Below are 23,521 nucleotides of genomic sequence, written 5' to 3'. Positions count from 1 at the left end.
TTCCTTTATATTTTTCATTTTAAAAAAGAAGAGTATCTATGTTATATTTACATTTTTTAAAAATGAAAAATAAGGGAGAGCTGTAAAAAATTGTGATAGCATGATGTATGACTTGTATTAGTCCTAGTTTCTCTTAACATTCCCAAAGTCAAAGTCTTGTCTATTACCATATTTGGTAGCTTTGGCCCATACAAATAAAAGGAACTTGCAAGGACCTTCAACTTGAATCTCTATCTAACAATTTCATGTCTTTTTTGTTTCATCATATAAATCAAATCAATCAAATTGTGACTTTCTTTGGTGTAACAATAACTTTGCTGTTTCTATTGGGAAATCTGTGTCGAGCACTTCTGAAGGCATATCTCTGCCCCCATACAGTCTTGCATGTCAAATTTGACGAACACTTGGGAGACACAAAAGAAGATACAAAATAGAACTTTGTGTATTTTATCCCATTTCTTGAAGCTGCTTATTTCTTCAGACAAATACAATGTAAAGAAAAGTTTAAAAAATTTAAGAGAGAGAGCTACAAAAATCTTATAAACAATCCATCCAATCAAAGAAGTTTGGTCCCCCTGAGGATCGACGCCAGTAGCTTGCTGCGTTCTTGTTCTGTATACTTTTCTTCCATGAGAAAAACTTGAGTAATTTCCTTATATATCTTTGCATAATATTCACAAGAAAACTAATTCTTTAGAGTCACTGACTCCGATTACGCAAAACCTTAAAGAATGACCACCCTTTGTTTTATGCTAACAATCTGTAATTTTCCAGAACTATGCTGAAAACACTATAATACAAAGCTGTGATATCGAAGGCACAGTAGCTGAAAAGGCCCAATGAAGAAAAGCCAAGTCCTTCTAGGAGTTGGATACAAAAGTGCCCACATATCCAAATGCCATAATGAAGAAGGCAAATGCCTGGATAAAGAGGTAGATGAAGAAGTGGTTTTTCCCGAACATAAAATCATAGCAGCCACAAAAGAAGAGGTAGAATCCAACACCAAGTTCTAACAAGTGAATCCTAATGTCATTTGAAGACAGACAACAAATGTTGGTAAGCACCCCAATATCATATAACATTTACTATTTAGAAATAAGTGAATGCCAACTGGATCAAGAAAACCGTTTATACCTGTCTCCAATCCTGAATCGAGGCTTTTTAGGTGCTTTAATTCCTGCTTTAGCCTTGAGAGCATCTCCAAGTTTTTCAGTGACAATCCATTCATTGACTCGACTAGCCTCGAGTAGACCGATAATCGTTGCCTTGGTTCTATGCAGAGACATGCCATTCTCAAAGAGAATCCAGAAGACAAGTAAATGGAGTGACCTGAAACATAGAAAACACAGAATAAAATCAATAAAGTTTTACTTGTTAAACAAGTTAAGGAAACTTTGGCTTTGGGATTTGACTATAGTGGAAAACTGGGCAAAGGAAAACAGACCTTGGAGTTCCAACTGCATTTAGAAGGGTGATGACGGAAGGAATATAAACAGCTCCCCACTTTGGAACCGCAACCTCAGGCACCAAAACTGTTGCAGGTAATACAATGCAATAAAACACAAAAGTGTTGATGTGTGCTACGACCTTTCGAACAAAGAAGAAGCTGTAAATCACGTATATCTTTTTCCACAATGACACTTTCTGCAATGGACATACATATGAAATTGGAGCATAAGTAACCGATATAGTTTATATACTTTATATTCCTGATAATTCAATGAAACAATCTTACCTTGTTATTGATAATCTCCATGACCATTTTCCTGAAAAGATTTGCTGGCCCACACGACCAACGGTGCTGTTGGTAGCGGTATGCCTTGAAAGTACTTGGCAGTTCATTTTTAACCTGTAGTCAAATAAATAGCTCATATATCAGAAACAAATTGGTAACACACACATACATGAAAAAGAACATTATGTCCTTCCCTCTTCTTTCCTTCACCATTTCCACTTGAGATGGTCCCTTTATTAATGTCCTTTCCCCTTCTTCATTAAGTATTACTTAGTGAAAGTGAACACCAGAAGATGATTTAAACATGAATTCTCACAACCATGTAATTTTGGTAACATGTAAATGGATGGGCCTCTTTGACATGGATTGAAATATAACAATTTAACTCTTAGAAAGCGATGATAATTATAAAGTAAGAAAATAAGTTTACAATATAAGTCAATTCAAATCACCCACCATAACTATTTACTTTTTTACTTAAAATATTTCATCACTCGAGAGGCTAAATCCCAATTCCCAAAAATAATAACAAACCTTCAAGTCAGACAAGTATAGGAATTTCCATCCTTTGAGACTGGCTCGCACAGCCAAGTCCATATCTTCCACAGTGGTTCTATCCTTCCACCCACCAGCTTCATTCAGTGCCGAAATTCTCCATACTCCCGCAGTCCCTAAGGTCATTTACAAGAGTACAAAAATTAGGCTAAATCATCGTGCCACAAAAAAAAAGAGAGCTACCTTCTACTATTGGCATTTTTTTCTTTAAAAGGAAAAATGGACATATTAAACTTAAATTTTAATTTAATTGTATTAAGGTAAAAATATTTGCCATAACATTACCGTTGAAACCAAAGAAGGCGTAAGTGGAAGACCCCACTTCTTGTTCCACAGTAAAATGGTAATCTAGCGACATCTCTTGCATTCTGGTCATCAAACATTCATCGGCATTCACTGGAATCACAAATAAAATCAAATAAATAATAAAAAATTATTGTCCCATCAACAACCTAGCTGTCATGAAATTTGCAATAACATTACGTAATTGTATTGATTTTTCAGGAGAAGAGAGTTCAAAATAAATCCAGCTGTCGGTTAGTAGAGGTAGACAGTGACTACGAAACGAGGTCCACCATTAAATTTGCACATGCAACTGCCGGAGGAAGCAGTAGACAAATGAAGGGAAAAAAGGAAGATGAAGCAGCACAATAAGAACAATGATGACAACAACCACCACAATAATAACAACAACGGTGTTCTTCTCACAAGACAGAAATACCCTTTCAAATGTACATACACACTGGTTTCAAGTATTGCCCTCCTTTGCGGTAGCAGAAATCAACAATAATAATATTTACTTGCTAAAAACAAAATACGGACTCTGCACAAAAAAACTGCTAATGCACATGCGCGAACCGAAACTACTCTTTGGTTTTGTGGAGGGTGGCCCTTCACCCCTACACGTTTTAGAGTTTAGCATTCTTGAAAGTCACCCATAGAATTCAACAATATCATCTTCATTTTATCTTCCCTTTTCTTTTATTGTATGATCACATGCTTGGGAATACAATTTCTTAGAAAAAGATTTTTTGTTTTGTTGAAATAAATGTTCTTCTGCTCAATTATATGTACGGCTGTTTTGCAACTTATGCTTCAATAGAAACACCAGTAAATGCCCGTAAAATTATTAATTAAGAAATTAATATTTTTTAAAAAAAGTGTTACTATTTTTTTTTATGATTTTCAATACACGACTCATACTTTAATCCTGTTTATGCAATTATTATGATTTCATGAAAGTTACAAATAGCATGTTGTAAACTAAACGGGGGAATAGTACTCGTATAACAAAAGAGATGTCCAATAATAACCTTTGAGACTCAGATTATACAAATGCTTCGGAATGAAAAATTTCTGTGTTTGTTGAATCAGATTCAATTAAGACTTTCTTAGTTACTTACTAATATCACACCCAGTTTTCAAAGTAACCGCATATCCAGAATGATCCACTTTACCTCCAAATTTAATAATCCGTTTCCAAATTAAGCAGTGGTCCAGTGTTTATCTGACTTTTCGGCCACACAGTGACACAACCAAACCCTATTCTGCTATAAATGAATTCATTAGGCAGATCAATATACGTGAAACCCATTATTATTATATGATGGTTAATCATCTTACAGTTCGTTGATGACTTTTCATGCCAGACTGTCCCAAAAATAAAGAGGTTTACTAATCTGCCACTCAACATTTTTCCAAACAGAGGAAATGTATCTAAAAAAAATAAAAAGGAGAAATAACACTTATTATTCTCTGTGGTCAGCATTATAGTTTTTGGAGGACAGTAGAAAGAGTGGGTCCCACTAACACAAAGAAGTGAAAAAGAACGATAAGAAATGAATACGTGGCTTAAATCGAAGGCAACCACGAGAGTTGAAGTTGTGGTAGACTGTGATGTTTACATGGTCGTTCAACCACAAAGTGGGACCTACCTACCCCAACATTTCCAAAACTAAAAGGACTCACCGACAGTTTTTGAAAACAAGTTCTGATTTTACTTCAGAACTCGCTATCTAATTCTAATTTAAGACACCTGAACTTGATTAATCCAAAGAAAGCCACAATCAAGGAGACCCAAAATCTAAATTAAGGAAGTGTTGCTGTTATTGTTGTTGTAGATTTTTGACGTTGAATGTGGAGAGTTTATAATAATAATAATAATAATAATAATAATAATATAATAATAATAATAATAATAATAACAACAACAATAATAATAAAAGAGATTACCAAATTTCCACCGAGCCTGAATGAGGCCTAGTTCAGGATTGTGCACTAAGAATGGAACGGTGCGCCACAAGAAATCAGGTTCTGGTTGAAAATCAGCATCAAAGATGGCAACACAATCACATTGTTTCACGTAGCTGCGTTTCATGCCTTCTTTGAGAGCACCGGCTTTGTATCCATTCCTATTGTCCCTCACCTCATACTTTATGTTCACCCCTTTGCTTGCCCATCTTTGGCATTCAAGCTGCACCAACTCCTGCATTTGTTCATTACCAAAAACTCATAATCACATCATCAATGTATGTCCAATTCAGGCCTCGTTATTATTCCTAGGATAATAATAATACTAACAATAACAATAGCATCATTCGAGGTTTTTCTGTCCGCGGAACATTCTTAACCGTGCTAACCTTGATTGTTGGGTCAGTTGAGTCATCAAGAACTTGTATGATAATCCTATCTGAAGGCCAAGAAAGCCCACATGCAGCTCCAATTGATAGCTGATAAACCTGCACTTGGAAGCAAGGGAAACTCAAGATCGAGGCTCAAAAGTGTTGTGCTTAACACAAACTTCACATAACAAAACGAGCTATGAAAAAAAAAAAGCACCTCTCTTTCGTTGTACATAGGGACTTGAACCAAGACCATTGGATAACAAGAGTTCCCCAACTCTATGTCGTCCTTTATTGGCTCCCACTTGTAACGTTTCTCTGGCTTTCTCCCAAACAATTTCACCAGAGTGATGACAATGCCCATGTAAACCCTCTCAATGAACATCATCACCGACATGACCAAGCACAGAAACACTGATATTCTTAGTAACGGGACAATCAATGGAGCTTTGATCTGACTCCAAACCAATGCAAGCTGCATGGTAAGGTCATCTTTGGCACCTTGAAATGCATCGGGGATAATGGCATTAGAAGAAAGGCGATCCATTTGAAGCGTTTTTTTTTTACTGTGTACTGAGATTGAATGTCAGAAAAACAAAAGAGACTTAGCAGTGGGAATGCAAGCCAAGCTGTGAATGATGGTAGATCGAAAAGGCTTTAAAAGAATAAACTTTGGTGGAATATTTTTTTTGGTGATTGTTATTTTGCTTCTGGGCCACGCAAAACAAAGGAAGCAGAGCTGGAATGTCAGTGACTCTAGCTCAAACAACACAAACACCCCCCATAAAGAAAGCTAGAGAGAAAAGAAAAAACAAGCTAGATCTCAAAACACATAACTTTTTTGCTTTTTCACTAGGCCAACCAGGCTCTATATGTACAAAAACGTGCTTCTCCTGAAATGAGAGACCACAACACTTGTGCAAAAAGTCAAATATCCCGTTCTGCTTCAGCAATCAAACCCAAAAAAAGAAGCAGAACACCACATACACAAAATGCAACGACGAAGACAAATAAAAATAAAAACAAAAGAAAAGACAGGAAATGAAAGACGGGCTAAGGAGGAAGAAATGGGAGAGAATGTTTTATTTTGTTTTTAGGAACTCTCTAAGTGTGTGCTTTGCATTCTCTCTCTTGATTGCTTTTTATAATGTGTTTAGCCTCCCAATGCCTTAGGTCTCACTCTCTGCTTAGGAACTCTGTAATATTTAGTACTAAGTTGCAACCATAACCACAAGTGTGCGGCTTATATAAAATGCGCAACAGCAATGCAGCATGGTATTGGTAAGGTAGGGTGGGCATATCAATATCAAAATATAAAAATATGGAAATTGCATACTTAAAATACGTTCGTTATAATCATTTGCCTTATTTTTCCCGGCACATGTGACTGACCTTCGCCTAATACCAATGCTAATTGTTCATAATTTCTTTTTATTTTTTAATCGTAACTCTTTTATCTATTATTTGTTTTCTCTCCTCTCTTTCTTTTTAACTCGGCCTGGCCCACACCATATTTTGGAAGTGTTATGTGAGTCAAAGTTTATATACCACTTAATGATGGACATTAATGTAAGTGAGAATTATAATTGAATTAATTTTGATATATTCTCGGTATCGAAGGGTTTTATGCTGTTAGTTAACCATTCATTATCATGTTATTAAAACAACTAAACTTAACAACTATTTCAAGTCGTTTCTTTTGATCATATAATATATAATTTAAGATTCAATGATATGTAAAAATAAAATAAAATTACGTTGACAATACTTAAAATCAAACTCAATTATATATATTTTTGAAATGTAATGTTGACATTTTTTTATTTATTATTAGGTCTTTACCATATTACAAGTTTTTCGATAACCAAATGGCATTAATTTTTAAATGTAATTAACATGTTTTTAACATTTATATATAATTAAATAATATCAGTGTTTTAAGCATATTCAGATATAAGCAGAATATGAATTAATAAAAATATTTTAATTTATTTCAACATCTTATTAACATACCAGTTTTGTAACACATCAAAATTATTCCACTTCAGTGGTGGTTAAATATATGGGTCAAATGATGTTATTTTTCTTGCAGTGTCACTAGTTTTTCATTTGATTTTCTATTTACAATTTTATCAATAATTTTTTTTTTCTATTTAGCCTCTCTGTTGATCTTTACAATTTTTTAAATATCATAAATTCTTATTTAATTTAATAATTTGTAGCGTTAGACAGACGCTTGAAGAACAAATAATTAAGATTTAAATATAGACTACATGGAAAAAAATTTGTAGGAAAAGAAAAAAATCATAATGTTCTAAAATAATCAAAGCATAAATTAACCTTTAATACGTAGTCTCGCAATTTATTAATTAATATAATTATATATTATAAATTAGTTAATCTTTTTCTTATTTTTTATAGTTACGTCAATTCTATACTGTACGAATATAAATTGCACAACGGTCACGTGATAAATAATATAGTAAAGGATATATATTTTTTCATACCTTATTGTAGGCTTGGAAAATAGGTAAAGAAAAATAAATTTGAAAGAACAAGTTAAAGATACAATAAAATAAAATAAAAACATCAGAAAAAATAGGTGATAAAGAATCACAAGTCAATGATAACGGCAATGCAATATTTTTTACTGTCTGGGTTTCATTTATAATCGACATACTCACTCTTTTTATTTTTTAGACTAAATTACATTTTTTACTTTAATTTATTTTAAAATTTGTTAACTATTTTTCTTAGTTCTTATAGTTTTTAATTATTAATTTTTATAATTTTATTTAATAATTAATAAAAATTAGTGTAATATATAATAAATAAATAAAAACAGTGTCTTTTCCCTTTAATTTAGCATCAATTTCATTTTTCGTTTTTAAACTTTATTTTGATTTTTTAATTTTAAAAATATTTTAAATTAATTTTTTCTTTTTCTAGTACGTGCAAGACTTAAGCTGCAATTGTAACATTTTTAGTGTTCTATATTACCTTGTCTTTTTTTTAAGATAGGTACGATTTAACCTTAAGTAAACTACTGATTTGTATTTGGTTTTGTTCACGGTAAATTTATCCAACTTCATATACTTGATTAAAGAAGTTGACGTTCTTGCTACCAGGAGAAATGGAGTACACACTCGATGAAGATGATGATAATTGATAAACAGTGTATATTAGTACATTGATTGAATAAAAACAAAATTGTTAATATTTCTAATAAAAAAGAACTTATTTAAAATATTTTTAAAAATTAAAAAATCAAAATGAATTAAAACAAAATTAAAAGATGAAATCAATCTTTACTCTTAAGTTGAAAAAAAAACACTAATTTTATTTAAATAAAACATATATCAATTATATGCAAGAAGTTAACAAAGGCAGTGCTTCAAAAGTTTGATTTGGAGCATTAGTTTTTTTTAATTATTTTTTCCCTCATTAATGTATACAAGTGGATTTTTATTTATTTATATTAAACAGGTAAAAGTTCCGAACAAATTAAAAACTATGCAATGATTGTAGAAAAAGTTATCAATAAACATCCTCTAATATGAGGGGATAAGAGAAATCCCCTTGATATAGGGCATTGGCTAAGTGATCATCACGCCTGTTTGCCTCTCAGAAAACATGATATTGAAGGACCGTCAATGGCTGATGCAATGGGTGCTGAGCCAGTGAACCTCTCTAATAAGACCATAACAGTGATGGGAAAATGATCACTCTAAATACACCAAAGACAAAGGGTATATATAACTTAATATTTCAGAATATTTTTTATTGAGAGTTCCTTCCTTTGCTCCATCAAAAGAAGTTTTAAATTAAGAGTATGATTAATTTGGATGATAAAGACTAGATTTGTGTTTCATAAGTTCAAATTTCATTGTAAACATAAGATCTTAATTAGACATGTTTTTTATTAAAAAAAATTAGTGTGTGATTGAATTAGTTTTTTAAAGAAAATAATTATTTACGCTTTAACTTCTTAGAAAACTATTGTTCTTTTTTAAAATTTACTTTTAAGAAGTTTATAATAATTATTTTTCAGTTTTAATTGTATTGTTGTCTCTTTAAATTGGATAAATTTTAATTTTTGTCCTTAAAATTTTTTTAGTTAGCATGTTCCTTTTTTAAAAACAATATACCAAAATGTTCATTTAAAATTCTCATGTTATTTATTTTATCTAAACATTTGAGAGCTTATTATGAATATAGGGTATGAAATAATTTTAAAATTTTACAAGTAAAAAATTGATCAAATTTAGCAGAATTTCTTGAATAAAAGATTGAATAATTTTAATGTATCGATATTTTAATTTTAAAAAGGAGAATAGGAGACTTTAGGTTAAAATATGTAACGAGATAAAAAGAGTTAATTTGAAAAGAAGAAAGAGACTTATTCAACATTACATTATCTAAATTAGAGGGAGAAAAATTATAACTAGACCTATTTATTTATTTTTCAAAAAAATATTGATTCAACCATATACAACCTTTTCTTTTTTAAAGTGAGATTTCTAGGCCAATAAATTGAAGGAAGATAGTCGCATTGCACCTTGTTTGAATCTTATAATAAAATATTTATAATCCAATATTTGTTACACCAGGAACAATAATTAAAATAATTTTATATGTATTGACTTTTTTCGTTCTTGAAAAGTCTAAGTTATGTACCAAGCTAATTTCTTGAAACTTGTTAAGCGTGGGTCATTAACTCATTTTGCATCTTAAAATTATTGTGTAAAATTACAAATGAAATGAAAATAATTGTTATGACTACTTAATAATTTTCAATTAAACAAGTCCTGTTATTTTCTGTGAGTTAATCGTAAAACAAATAGTTAACAGAAAATTATTTTTAATACAAAATAATTAGAAGCAGTGTGTCGATGAGTATACACAAACAACGAAGTGGGATGAGTTAAAAATTAAAAACTTTTAATTCAATTCTTAAATAATTAAATTTACCCACCTATATTTATACTCGTTATATCATATTTATTCATACTAAATTGCAGCTCTGCATCATACGGGTAAGCCGTAAAAAATTTCATTATATTACGATAAATGTTAAACATTTAATTGAAAAATGTATTTTATTACTTGAAAGCAAATAAATAACGTTTGGTTTCTGTCTGTAAGCCATTAATTACAAAACCCCCAGAAATAAACAAATAAAAGTAAAGTACGTTATTAGTCAATTAAATACCGAACAAGATATTTCCAAGGGTAACGTATTCGAGTACATGTTGAAAGTTATGAGAAGTAGCTGTTTGAAAAACATATATTGGCATCAAATTTAATGCAAATTCATTATTTAAATTTTAATTTTGACAATATATAGATATATATAATTCCAAAAACAACTAAAGGTGTCTATTTCTAATAATTTTAAAACATTTTCCAATTAAACGAAAAATATATTTCGATACAATCACTTTAACACTCAATTTTAAGCTAAATAACTCTTTAGTTTATTTATTTTTCATTTCCCTTGAATCATAAACTTTTACATTATTCAATAATCTAGCTTATTTAGTCTTTGTTTAATTTGAAGTTAAATAAATTAATTTTGAACCATTACATATAATTTAAAATAAATTTTATATATACTTCAAATATAAAAAGGAAAATACTATCACCTAATTGTAAATAATTGTATAAAATATCATCATTAATTTTTATAATAATTAATATAAAATTTATATTCGTAAGGTATTATAATCAATTAATAGTGTAAATTATACTAATGATATACTAAAATTAAATTATCCTAAGAATCAAATAAGCCTTTAATAATTGTATAATAATTTGACGTGAATAAACAATTATAGAAAATATTTATATTGGTTTTAAATTAAATTATTTTAGTCTGACAAGATTGACAACACTCATTCTGTCTCTTCAATCTATTTACATGCTTTAGGATTGTAAAGGGTTGGAATCTGAAGGCGACGAATCTATGACTTGACCCCATGAGGTAATTTAACAAAAATGTTACGAAGACAATTGTTTTTTTCATGTGAAAATAAAATATCAATAAGAAGACACAAAATTTTAATATATATAAGTAAAATAGTTGCATATATTTTATTTATCTTTTATTATGTAATTTCATATTCTAAAATCATTAAGTGATTACCTTATTGTCAATGCAATCGAATGCATTTTTTTTCAATATTAGTTATTTATTTATATATCTCTATTTTTTCACACTGAAGAGGATTTACGACAATGAATAAAAACATTTATTTATATAAAAACACTTTTTAAATTTTTTAATAAATTAGAATATTAGTTTAAAATATTCTCTATGTATATTTTCATTATAACCTTTTTTAGGCAACACTTTTTTCTATTATCATGGGTTGAAATTTTGTTATAGCATAATATTGTCAATACTAATGTGTGCGTGGGCAGTTGGGGAGGGGAGAGGAGGTGAGGGAAATTAAAATGTTTTAATGACTAAGTAATAATTTTATATATCATCTATTTTTATTTTAATTATTTATAATTAAATTTTAATGTTTAAATGTATTTAACTCATTATTGCATTAACTTTTTCATTTGATAAATCTAATTTATATACACATGTTTCTAATATCTATAAATATAACTAGATTTAGTTATAGTTCTTAATTTTTTTATTTATATTTTTTAAACTCTTCAACTTTTAACTTTTTAAAAATAGCACATACGAGATACCATGGCATAAAAAAAAAAATCATTAATGCATAATTTTTAATTTTTTAATAAAAATAATTATATAAAATTTTCATTTTGTTCTATTGAATACACATCAAAAGAGAAATAAAGTTTTCTAAAACTAGGAACATTTTTTGGTCGTGGAGATGCCATGGTATCGAGAAGGTATTTCGTGGAGTCTCTTTCTGGCCCTTAAGTGTCTGCCAACTAAACTCAACGAATCTCTTTATGGTCAGCGAAAGCCCTTCTTTGAGTTCTTTCTTGTTTTCTGTTAACAACAACCATTGCTCTTGAATTTTTATTTATTTTTAAATCAAACAATATAAAATGGGCAACAATTTGAGGAAATTTTATATTTCTCTGGCACCACGTGTGAAATATGGAACAATTGAATCTGGCGTGTAAAGAAAAGAAGAAAGAAAAACAAATTGTTCTTTGGTAGTTTATTCAAGGAAAATTAATATTATTCTACAATATTATATTTTAGTTTAAGAATTCAAATAAGAAAATGTGTTGGAATTAAAGGTAATGGTCATATGCTCCTCTTAAAGAAAAAGTCAATACTAATATGCCTTTTACCTGTAAAAAAGCTAAAGGTTGATGATAATGAGCTATAAAATACATGATAATAACCAAGTCTATAAATACAGGCTAACCATCAATTTTAACAAATTGAGTATACTTCTGGTTGATAAAAATTGAATCTGTTGCGTACACATTGACTCGTCTTTCCAAAGGTGAGACATTAATTTTGGTGTGATGTTTTAATACTATCAGGATTTGCTTTTTTCATCCCGAATGAAAAATGGTACAAAAAATATTCCGAAAATTGTGAGAGTGAATGTAACAATTGCATGGAGATAAAGTTAACACACACATATAATGGAGGTAATTTTGACGCTTAACATTGTTTGTTTCTTTGTTAACGACATTTTTTGTTGTAATACATTATGATGTAATCAACATACTTTGTTGTTGGTCTTTCTACAGACTTCAGTAGTATAATGAAAGTTTGAAGAGCTAAACGTAAGTTGCGTAATGTACCTTCTGTAAGAAATAAACTGTCATAAAAGAAAGAGCAACCCGAGGGAATAATCAATAATATCAATAGTCACAAATCTCTCAAAATCTTCACCTTATACATTTGCCTAAGTCAAATAATATATAATTATTTTTAACCAATGTGTAATCTTAATTATTATTTTTCTTATTAGTAATCTCTATTTACTCATCATTACCTATTATTCATCGTAGACCGATATTCACAGCATTATCGATTAATTTCATGTCTTTCTTACAGACGGTCTACAAAGCGTTATATAAAATATATATGGGTACTTCCATCAATCATTAGGAGTAACTTTGTCTAGAACAAGATTAATCAACTTGCATGGAAAAAATCAGTTTCTAGAAGTAAAACTTGCCCAAATAATCTGATTGATAAGTTGCTTTGAATTAATTTCAAATTTCTTCAATAAAAGGATTCGTGATTTAATATGGTGGTGTTGTTATTTCACTCTAGTTTCGTGAATATTTTTGTTTTTAAATGGTGGTAAGCAAATCGTAAGATATACAATAAACCTTTTGTATAGAATACGCTCGGGCTTTTCTGGGGAAGGAGATAATGATGAAGATAAATAGTCAAAATTTTCTAATCCCCCACCTACTACTTATTATGCACTGACTAAATTAAAAATACGTTTCCTGATCACTGAAAATACAAAATTTTAATGATAAACTGAATATAAATTTGTGAATCATCTCGATTATCCTAGCTATTATTATCATTTTAGTTTCACGTCTCTGTCTTTAACAGCTAAACAAAACGTCGGCATTAGTTTGCAGCACAATAGAAAACACATGAAAACGTATTTTAATTGGTTTAAATTCTTAGTTAAATTCTTAAAAAAGCCAAACAAAGAACAAAAAACAACTGTATGGTTGAAGGTAGTGTCTTTAACTCTCGTTTTCAAAGGCAAACTAAGAGTGATTCCCCATTTCTTTAATCTATTGTCTATTAATTCTTTCTAAACTCTAAAGGCATTAATAAAATTAATGACCACTTCGGTATTTTTATAGTTTGTTTTAGTGAAAAAAGGAAAATATTCCTCTTTCTTCTAATGACAAAATCAGCAAGTGCAAAGGCCAATCGTATAGAATACATTAAATCATTTCATTTATTAGAACTTTGGAGCAAAAGGAGTCATGTGGGCACCTACTACAGATGCTATATCGACGAGGCCATAATACACCATACGTGGGTGTGATTGATGCTCCTCCTATTTTGTCTTGAAAACGTTTCATATAGTTATTATGGTACATTGCAGAGACCCCAGTTGGGTTCGGTAATGAGTGGTGGCAGAACTTTCACATTCTTGCAACATGCATGTGAATAGAGTGGGTGTGCCTTTCTTAGACTAGACAGTGCACCTTCTTCATGACCCTTCCGCCCATTCTTCTGCAAATCCTTCTTAGACTTGAATCCTAAGGTTGTCCACACGTCTTCGTCTTCACAACATTGACTATCATCTACTACAATTTTTAGGAAATTGATGGTCATTAGAGTGACTCTCAAAAATTCAAAAATCAAAATCATTCAATAAAAATACAACTTTTTAGTTTTAAATGTGTTTCTAGACAAGTATGATCCTAGAAAACAAAATATACTTCTTAACTTTCAGTATTTATATTAAGCATGAGAAATGCATCATAAGCATAAAAAAACCACGCTCGCATTAGTTTCAATTACATTGTTCTGTGGTCTAATATAATCAATTGTTGTCATGTTCGAATCAGTCTTTATTTCAATTTAGCTTTCGGCTGACAAAGAATACTCTTTTACTCTTTAGGCTAATTTTGCATAACAATATTAACATTTCCCCCCCCTAAGTGAACGTTTAATAGTTATAATTTTTCAATTTTATAAAACAATCGAGTATGAGATCGATAGATAGATAGAGAGAGAGAGAGAGAGAGAGAAAACTATATTGCAGTCGGTCAATATATTCGTAAGTGAACAAATGTAATTTGGTAGTAAAGAAAATAGAAAGAACAATTAAAAAAAATGTTTCTTATTTGACAAACTGCCAACACGAGGCATGTGGATGTTTATGGAATACTTACTACAAGTTAGCATGAGAAACAGTGAAAGGTCTTGCAAACAGCTAAGCTAAGATCAATTCTTTGGATTCTTTATTAGTATAGCTTTATTTTGAACATTGCTTATGATTCTTGTGATCGTTGTTGTTACTATTATCTATTACCCATGCTGTTGACAGGCAATACTCCAATTAGAGAGGCACAGCTAATCAAAGTCCACACCATACTGAAAGCCTAATTGACTATTGACATCAACATATGCTCCCCATTGCTTCCTGTTAGAAGTTAAAATTGTTATCTGCTTTGCATCATCCAACCATTTTCTTTCAAATAGATATGTAATTTCCTTCAGCCAATGTCATAACTTCTATCTGCAACATTAAGGAATGATATCTAATTAAAAAATCAGGAAAATCGCTTTCCTATTTCACGCGAAGTTATAATACATTATCGATACCTTTATTTCTTTAATTTGGAGTGATTACTCAACTCCTCTCTCGTCAATTTATCACTTGAGAAATTATATCCACATCTATATTTACTTTACGTATTGTTCTTACATTCCAATATTCCATTTTTTCTTGACATATTTACATTTTTTTTAAGTGTAACATCAGAAATTATAAGTTGTTAAGGTAATACAAGTTAACTTAGAAAGATAATTTATTAAATAATAAAAATATCAATAGGATGAAATTTTAATGTAACTAAACAGAGAAAAAAAATTTCTCTATAATAATTTAATTTAATTAAAAACGATTAGATTAAGGAATTGTTTTATTTTTAAAAATGTTAATTACAAAATTATCTTTTTGTTTTCGTTCTAGTTTTTGGTTTTTAAATATTTATATAGAAAATATTTTTACTATTTTTAAAAAAATATTTTAATAAAATAAAATAAAAATAAAGCGATAGTTTTATAATTAAAAATAAACATCTTCTAAATGTCTAATGTAACGTTTGAATACCGAAATTCTAAAGTCAGAAATGTACTAATTTCATACTAAAAAAGTGTTAGCCATTAATGCTACCATCCGAGGTTAATCTAATGATCCCCTTTTCTTTATTATTCATTCTTTGAGAAAGTACAGAACAGAGCTTAAAAAAATTGTGAGCGCAGATGCAATAGTTATTAAAATATTGTAACAAGTCCGATAACTTCCCATGGCTTGAATCTTCTTTCATTTTTTTTCTGTCATAGCATTCAATTAAGCTTTAAATTATTTTTGTTAAGGTCAACTTATTTTTATTTTAATAAAATACTCAAACAATTATTTTATAAGTTGCATCAATTGTTTGTGCTATAACTAGCTTTTGGAACAATTAATCTGGATACTACGATGATAATATCAGATGCGGCAGGAATATTCTTCCGCTAATCCTGAGGATTAATCTGGCCTAAACATGGTAGTTGTTAGTAGATCAGCACCATCTGTTAACGTAAACAACCACAAAAACATGATTAATCAACCTCTGAAAAAAGATTAGTCATCAACCAAATGATATTGATTGCAACGGAAAGTTTCCCTGACCCTCACCCAGGCATGCATGCACCTAATTTGATCAAGTCTTGTGGCTGAGATCATTGCCGTGAAACCAATGCATTTGCGTTGTAAAATATTGTGATTTTTAATTTCCCATTCCGTCTGCATGATTATGGTAAATAGTTCTATATAATACAGAAAACATCTAAAATTATAAGTGTTACTAAATAGTTTTTAAATAATTTGAATTACCAAATTAGTTTGTATAAATTTAAATCATCATCATTAATTCTATAAAAAAATTATCACCAAATTAACCTTTTACAAAAATTATTTTTACCACTTTAGTCTTCTTTTTTCATAAAAAATCTTTAAAGAATTTACCCCGTAATGAATTAAATTAACAATACCTTATATTTTATAGACAAATTCATAATGCGTATAGATCTACGTTCAAATAATTGGAAGAAATTCATAAAGCACGTCTAACGCTTTTCAAATTAAATCCAAACACGCATTAATTCGCTTTTTCACGTTACATCGATCACAATTCACAACTCAATTTAAACATCTTTTGAATCTTTAAACCTTTGGCAGAACGAGATGGAAGCATTAATTCCAAGTGCATATAGCTCTTTACTAAGTGTGGACCAGGCTATACATATGTTATGACGACGTTTGTGTGTCATGGAATATGACTAATTAGAAGACAAGACTTGATTTCAAAATAGTATAAAAGACAATTTGTCGCTACCAAGTAAGTAACCAATAAGAAGAAAAGCTGGGACTTACTTTATGATTAAAAAGGATGGTTAAAATTTTATAAAGTGCCAGCTGCAATTCAATCATTAATCTTTTCCTAGCTGGTTCTGCATTCTGCAATCCAATCATTATCAAATGTCAAGCATTTTGCCCCGTTTAACAATTTTCCATTAATCAACTTTAGTGGCAAGCACAAGATGACACTACAACCACATTGAAAATTCCGTAACATCTCAAGCAAAGACTGTAGCACTCAAACTGGTCCTTTTTATACTTGAACCGTTCAAACTTCAAAGTTCTTCAACAACAAGTTTTCAGTTCAGTCCGTGCTATGAACAAGACCTTTAATTAATGTAATAGAAAGCTCACCTCAAACTGATAATTCAAGTCCCAAGAATTTCAACAAATCCTAGTTCCATTTAACCGGCTTTTACATTGATGCTTCTTCAGCTGTTCAATCTAACTCTTCAAGTGTACACCCCAAAACTCCCTCAAACGCCTGCATTATTAGCCTTATAACAACAAAGGGAACTTAATTAAGGAGGGAAAAAAAAAGCACCAGATACATTGCCCTACAAAGTATAAAAAGTGTGCTTTCTAAGTTATCGCAAAACGTATATTAAATGCCGCAAAAGATGCTTAATTAGATGGGTAGTATTTTTATTTGAGATTTTAAAAGTTACAGTATTGAATCCAACGAGTTTTCCTTTTTCTTTTTTGTAAATTACACGAGTATTTTAAATTTTGGATAAACAATCAAAGGTTATTTTCATTGTTAATAAATATTTTTATTACAATATAATGAGTTAAAGATATCAAATGCTTTTAAATTTGAAGAAAAATTATATAAATAAATTATTTAAATCACAGACATATTATCTTTGATATGCTATATCAATTTTTAAAAGTTAAATTTATTATAATTAGGATTAATTTAATTAAAATAATTTTAAATTTAACTTTTTAAAAATGATAAACATATATGTCTAATGATTGAACATATCTTTATTTATCTTGAAAATGTTTTAGATTAAATATAAAAAAAAAAGTGAATTTTGAAAAATATCAATTTAAACTGGCTTTCTGCCCCCATTTTTCTATCATTTTTTACCAACTTCATTTAGATTGATTTATAATCTAACTAGTCGCTTCAGTCTGATTTGTACAAATATGCTCCGAACCATTGTTTATTGGTTTTGGGTCAATTGTTTAGTCATTCGAATTTTTAGATCATTTGAACAAGCTAGCTACCGACCGGACTAGTTCATTTAATTTATGATTAAATAGATATGTGTGGTGGTTTTATACACCATAAAAATTATATGCTTTTTTTCTTCTTTAAATAAGGTCACATCCTATTATTTTAAAAGAAAAATGAAGTTCAAATATTGAGTTATCAAAAGGAACAGTTGATCGTATACTGTATAATTTTTAATATAATAATTGTTATCATTAACGCACTTCTTTCTCACTGTAGGTTAGAATATATTTTTGGATTAGTGGAATTGGATTGATAACTTGTTACTCGTTGATTTGATCTGACTAAAATATTTACTTTAATTAAATATATTTAAAATTATTATATTTTTGTAAAAAAATATATGATTTTTATTTTGATGTTCGTATAACTTAAGTATTTTAGTTAATTTTACTGATATGACCGCACATATATAATCACTAAAAATTAAAAATTTAGATTCTGCAAAAGTCAAGGACTGAGAGTATGCAAATATTTTGTTTAACTGTTAAATTAAAACATAATAATATATAAATTTAAAGCATATTTAAGTATTTTTTCAAACTGTTTAACTGATTGTGGTTTACTTTAGACTAGATTAATTAATAAATATAAATAGATTTCTAAGATAATAACTCCGTCATAATCACTCACATGATTAAGTTAGTGTATAATTACATGTTATCTAAGGTAGTCCATCACATGATTAAGTTAGTACATAATTATATATAAGAATCTATACTATCTTTGATAGAATACGGGCTTTGAGTCCTCATTAAATTTAAACAAAAACGTGGAAGAGTGTGTTTGAATTTACTCAAAAGCAAACACGTAGCAAGTGTCCAACTGTGTTTGAGATTAAATTATCTTGAATTTGAATTCTATAGTTACAATTCTGATTCGACTGAAAAACAAACACACGCTTAAAGCATGTTTGAATTAATGCTACAAATTATAACTTTTATATGTTTTAACACAATTATTTAATTGTTTGATAATAGATTAAGCATAGATTTTAAGACACATTCACGCATAAATTATTATATTTTGAAGCGGTTCCAAATAACCTAATTCTTGCTTTAAAAAAAAAAGTAGAAAAGAGACGGAAAGTAAAAATACTACTCTGTTATCAAAATGGTTAGACAAATTAGAAAAATAATGTTAATTCCACACAGTTTTTATATTATCTTTTGAATAATAAGTTTATTTTATTTTCATTTTGCTAGTAAATAATAGGGTAAGCACCAAGTAACAATATCAGCGTGCAAATAAAAAATGTCTAAAATTAAATTATGCGCCAATACCTAGAGTTAGCATCTTAGTAGACTCATTTTTTTTTTCTGGTTCAAACAACAATGGGTTGAATAACTAAAGGTCAAGTCTTCAGTATTTTGGTGAAGTCTGTGTTGAATTAACGAAAATGTTGGTCCAATATTAATTTTGAAGTTGACACAACCCAGCACCTGAACCCAACACCTGAAACCCAGCCCAATATAAAATTACAATCGCAGTGCCATGGAAGGGTATTTTTCATGTTAAACAAGAAACTTATATTGCCTCGGAGAGGAGGATTAGTAATATATATATTTTTTAATATGGTAATTTTAATTTTTTTATAATTAGTTAATTTTAAAAAAAATTAAATATTATTGTCAATAATGATCGAAAATTCTATATTATTAGAAAAATAAGACTTTCAAAATTTTAAAAAAGTAATATCTGAATCCAGATATATTATCTTTATTATAGTCAATGTGTAATTAACCATTTAATTACAATCAAAAGTACAGTTGTTTAACAAATTATTATGAAAAATACAATCAAAACATATTTATCAATTTAATAAAAAATTATATGCTGAAATTCAATCCGTTATAGACTTTTGCGACATTAATGTGCAGTAATTAAGAAATCACGCGTTGCGGTTTGAGATTTTCGATGTAGAGACTCATGAAGGAAGAGGCGATGGGTTTTAATTCATTATCTTTGAATACTTGAATATTTCCAAGAGGAAGAGAACGAGGAAAAATTGCAGAGACGGGTTGACGTTTAGGATTTCCAACGTCTATATAACGTCATAACGAACATTGAATGGGTTCAATATTCAACATTCAATGGAAGAATATTGGAATACGATGCAACATGTTTCCACCGCTATATATAAAGCAAGTAGAGTCTAATATTTTCGTCACAAACACGTCGAAATCTGTTTTGCAAGTATGGCAGGCAAAATCAAGAGCAGTAGCTATGGTAAACACATATTATATAGTGACTCTGAAGATGATTATGAGGCTCAGGATACGGAAACAGAATTGAATCTACCTTTGGAGAAGTTGAATCTTGGACCTAGAAAGAAGTTGCTTGTTTTGAACATTAATGGGTTGCTGTTGTCCAGATTTCATCGTCGCGAAAAAGAAAGAATTCCCAAGTTTCGTGCAGCTGACCATTACTATAGAAGCTATCTTGGTACGTAACACACAAATTTTAACGTACATAAACCCCACTTACATCGTTTACTGCAAATGGGGAGGCTTTTTAATTATGTTGAATTACAAATTTAGGTATTTTTTTTAAAATTATTGTGATGTAGTATTTAAGAGGCCCTTCAGTGAAGAATTTATGAAATTCTGCTTAGAAAGATTTGAAGTGGGTATTTGGTCTTCCGCAATAGGGTAAGTAGCAGGCTTTTTAAAATGTAATTTTTTAATCTCATTCTTGATGTCTTTTATTTAATGACTATGTTGATTGTGAAAACAGGCATAATATTGATATTACCTTGGATTATGCCATTGGAGCTTTGAAAAAGAAGATGCTATTTGTTTGGGTAAGTGGATTTTCTGTATGAAAATTATATTTTATCTTTTTATCGTTGAATTTCTGATTGGTGGTTCATAATTAAATTTGTTCAGGATCAACGTCGATGTACAGATACCGGCTTTAAATCCTTAGAGAAAAGTAATAAGCCTCTTTTTTTCAAGGAGCTTAAAAAAGTATTCGATAATGGCACGAAAGGAGGCCCGTATTCTGCTTCAAACACTCTGTTGATTGATGATAAACCATACAAGGCCTTTCTCAATCCGGTAATTATAAGTTTTTTTGTTTATGCTATTTATTTTTTGGTAATTTACTTTTAACAAAGTTAGCTACTCTGAAATGCAGCCTAATACAGCAATTTTTCCCAAGTCATATGATCCGGATGAGAATGCTGACAGAGTATTGGGTGAGATGCTAAATGTTTTTTTATATATTTTTTCTTAAATGTTTTTCATTTTTATGTTTTGTGGTGTTGTACTTGTAGATCCAAAGGGTGCACTGTGTTTGTACCTCAAAGGGGTTGCTGAAAGCCATGATATTCAGTCTTATGTGAAGAATAATCCCTTTGGACAACCCGAAATCAGCACAGATCATCCCGATTGGAAATTTTATTCCCTTGTGAAAGCGACTGTGGGAACTGCAAGGGCTTTAATTTTACCAAGTTCGAAATGAGATAAATAATATATCGCACATTTTGTTGGCTTTATTTTTATCCAATTATGTTGTAATTCGATGTACTTTGTCCACTTTGAATTTTCACTATTGCTGTTTTTGGTCTCTTCTTTAGTATGAAGAAACTTCGTTGCTCTTATTAACAATCCGATTTATGTTTTGTCTAGAATTTTATTTTATGTTCATAAATGCTTTTTTTATGCAGAACGGTTGGCAGTTCTGATTTTTTAAAATAATTTCATTTATACAAGTATCTTAATTTAGCTCAATTAAGACAATTAAATGAATAAATCGCGGGAATATTATTTTAATAATCAACTTCGATATTTATACCGACTATATTATAAATCGAGTTGGAATTAATGTAATATCACAGATTATAATTTCTAGTGATAATACAATAGGATGGTATTTTAACGCTACTCACTGGAGAAAACCCAACTGTTTGATTTTAACAATCTTAGTAATAAAATTATATTGTTTTCATTCTAATGTTTGGCTTTCAAAAATTTAAATAAAATAATTTTACTATTCTTAAAAATATTTTAATCAAACAAAACGAATTAGAGGTAAAAATTTATAATTTAAAATTGTTATTTGTATAAGTCTAATTTAACCTATGTATACCGAAATTCTAAACCCCCGTTATTGTATGTTACAGAAAGAATCAGTGATATTATTAAAAAAATGAGGTGGTAAATGATGAAATAGAAATAGAGAAAAAGATTAATATATGTTAAATAATATATATGTAGAAAAATAGTTTAAAAAACTAATTTATTTTGGGAAAAAAACTTTGGACTAAATTTCACTAAATTGTCTTATTATTACCACATCCAAACTCACACTTGACATGGTTAACAAAGAACATCACACTCGGATATTAAACAAATGATTCCATGGACGACGATAGTTATAGTTAGTAAACATGCAAGCGAGGATCAACATCAACTCTTGCAACGCCTTCTTTATCCTCAGCAACCTTAGACACTTCAACCTCCCCAACCACTAACTCAGACACCTCATCTTCCTCGTCCACATAGTTGGGGTCCTTCTCGTCGATGGCCGGTGGCACCGCCATTAACTCGTTGTCCACCGTGTCAGCAGGCCCTTCCCACGTGTACTTCCCGCCGTGGCCGGACTTGGGCGGTGGCCTTCTTAGGCCGATGCCGTCGACGGGGTGGCGCTCCTGACGCTGGACACCCTTGTTGACGAGCTTCTTCTCAACGTACTTTACGGTGTCTATGTTGTGAGTGTTGAGCTCTTCCTTCTCCACTCTCTTCTTTCCTTCTTCGTCGTGGCTCACCGCTCTGATTGTCACCTTATCTTGTTTCTCGTCGACGGGTTTCATCGTTCTGCTCTGTTTTTCAATTTTGATGTCTTGTATGTTCTTGTTCGTGAGTGCTAAGTGTGAAGTGATTTTATAGGAGCTTTAGCGTGGAAAATATGGAGACTAGAATGTACTGGAAATGGAGGATATGTTCGAGCTCTCGGTTACGCTAGAAGTCTCCGCCACGTGCTGGGCATTTTCTTTGTCACGTGTAAGCTAGTAAGCTTGATAAGATTATTATTGTTATATTTTTTTAGTTAAGCTTGACAGTATCAATACAGTATCAAGATACGATTCATACGTGCTCATTTTTTATGTTTTTCTTAAATAGCCATAGCCCATTAGCCCACAGCTAGCTTTTTATGGTGCCGACCCATTTTATGATTGGTATCAAATTTTTTAAATATGTATAATAAATATATCGAAAAGAGAGATAAAAAAATAATAAAATTTAAGCATAATTTTTTAAGTATTTTTATATTAATTTTAATTAAATTTACAGTT

General features: G+C 29.9%; 3 protein-coding genes across 4 annotated transcripts; 1 reads left to right on the top strand and 2 right to left on the bottom strand.

The window, feature by feature from the left end:
* Positions 1-469: 469 nt before the first annotated feature.
* On the bottom strand, positions 470-6,085 carry LOC113861556 (glucomannan 4-beta-mannosyltransferase 9). 2 transcript variants are annotated; one of them, XM_027494455.1, is made up of 9 exons: positions 5,129-6,085; positions 4,930-5,028; positions 4,523-4,775; positions 2,576-2,686; positions 2,270-2,406; positions 1,736-1,849; positions 1,445-1,644; positions 1,135-1,329; positions 470-1,023 (listed from the first exon to the last, which is right to left on the bottom strand). In XM_027494455.1, exons 1-9 carry the CDS (start codon positions 5,456-5,458, stop codon positions 861-863), a joined length of 1,602 nt encoding a protein of 533 aa, XP_027350256.1. In that variant the 5' UTR covers positions 5,459-6,085; the 3' UTR covers positions 470-860. The 2 variants fall into 2 exon arrangements, with proteins under 2 accessions (XP_027350256.1, XP_027350257.1); XM_027494456.1 differs by having other exon boundaries at positions 1,159-1,329.
* A 14,335-nt stretch (positions 6,086-20,420) lies between these two features.
* Positions 20,421-21,687, top strand: LOC113860861. The gene is made up of 6 exons (XM_027493391.1): positions 20,421-20,667; positions 20,792-20,873; positions 20,959-21,025; positions 21,111-21,281; positions 21,361-21,421; positions 21,500-21,687. The coding sequence occupies exons 1-6, from the start codon at positions 20,421-20,423 to the stop codon at positions 21,685-21,687; spliced, it is 816 nt and encodes a 271-aa protein (XP_027349192.1).
* A 919-nt stretch (positions 21,688-22,606) lies between these two features.
* LOC113860858 lies at positions 22,607-23,038 on the bottom strand. The gene has a single exon (XM_027493388.1). The coding sequence runs from the start codon at positions 23,036-23,038 to the stop codon at positions 22,607-22,609; it is 432 nt and encodes a 143-aa protein (XP_027349189.1).
* Between the last annotated feature and the right edge of the window lie 483 nt (positions 23,039-23,521).

Source organism: Abrus precatorius, unplaced genomic scaffold (assembly GCF_003935025.1).
Source record: "Abrus precatorius isolate BTA unplaced genomic scaffold, Abrus_2018 Scaffold3, whole genome shotgun sequence".
NCBI lineage: Eukaryota > Viridiplantae > Streptophyta > Magnoliopsida > Fabales > Fabaceae > Abrus > Abrus precatorius.
The sequence above is the reverse complement of the archived record's forward strand: the minus strand, read 5'-3'. Positions and strand labels throughout refer to the sequence as shown.

What these genes read in the sequence shown, in the direction of transcription:
- LOC113861556 (XM_027494455.1), bottom strand. Translation starts at nt 5,458, where the DNA reads ATGGATCGCCTTTCTTCTAATGCCATTATCCCCGATGCATTTCAAGGT. An exon ending in CTATGTACAACGAAAGAGAG is followed by an intron (nt 5,029 to 5,128) that starts GTGCTTTTTTTT and finishes TTCCAAGTGCAG; the next exon opens with GTTTATCAGCTATCAATTGG. An exon ending in CAACTGACCCAACAATCAAG is followed by an intron (nt 4,776 to 4,929) that starts GTTAGCACGGTT and finishes GAACAAATGCAG; the next exon opens with GAGTTGGTGCAGCTTGAATG.
- LOC113860861 (XM_027493391.1), top strand. Translation starts at nt 20,421, where the DNA reads ATGGCAGGCAAAATCAAGAGCAGTAGCTATGGTAAACACATATTATAT. An exon ending in ATTTGGTCTTCCGCAATAGG is followed by an intron (nt 20,874 to 20,958) that starts GTAAGTAGCAGG and finishes TTGTGAAAACAG; the next exon opens with GCATAATATTGATATTACCT. An exon ending in AGAAGATGCTATTTGTTTGG is followed by an intron (nt 21,026 to 21,110) that starts GTAAGTGGATTT and finishes AAATTTGTTCAG; the next exon opens with GATCAACGTCGATGTACAGA.
- LOC113860858 (XM_027493388.1), bottom strand. Translation starts at nt 23,038, where the DNA reads ATGAAACCCGTCGACGAGAAACAAGATAAGGTGACAATCAGAGCGGTG.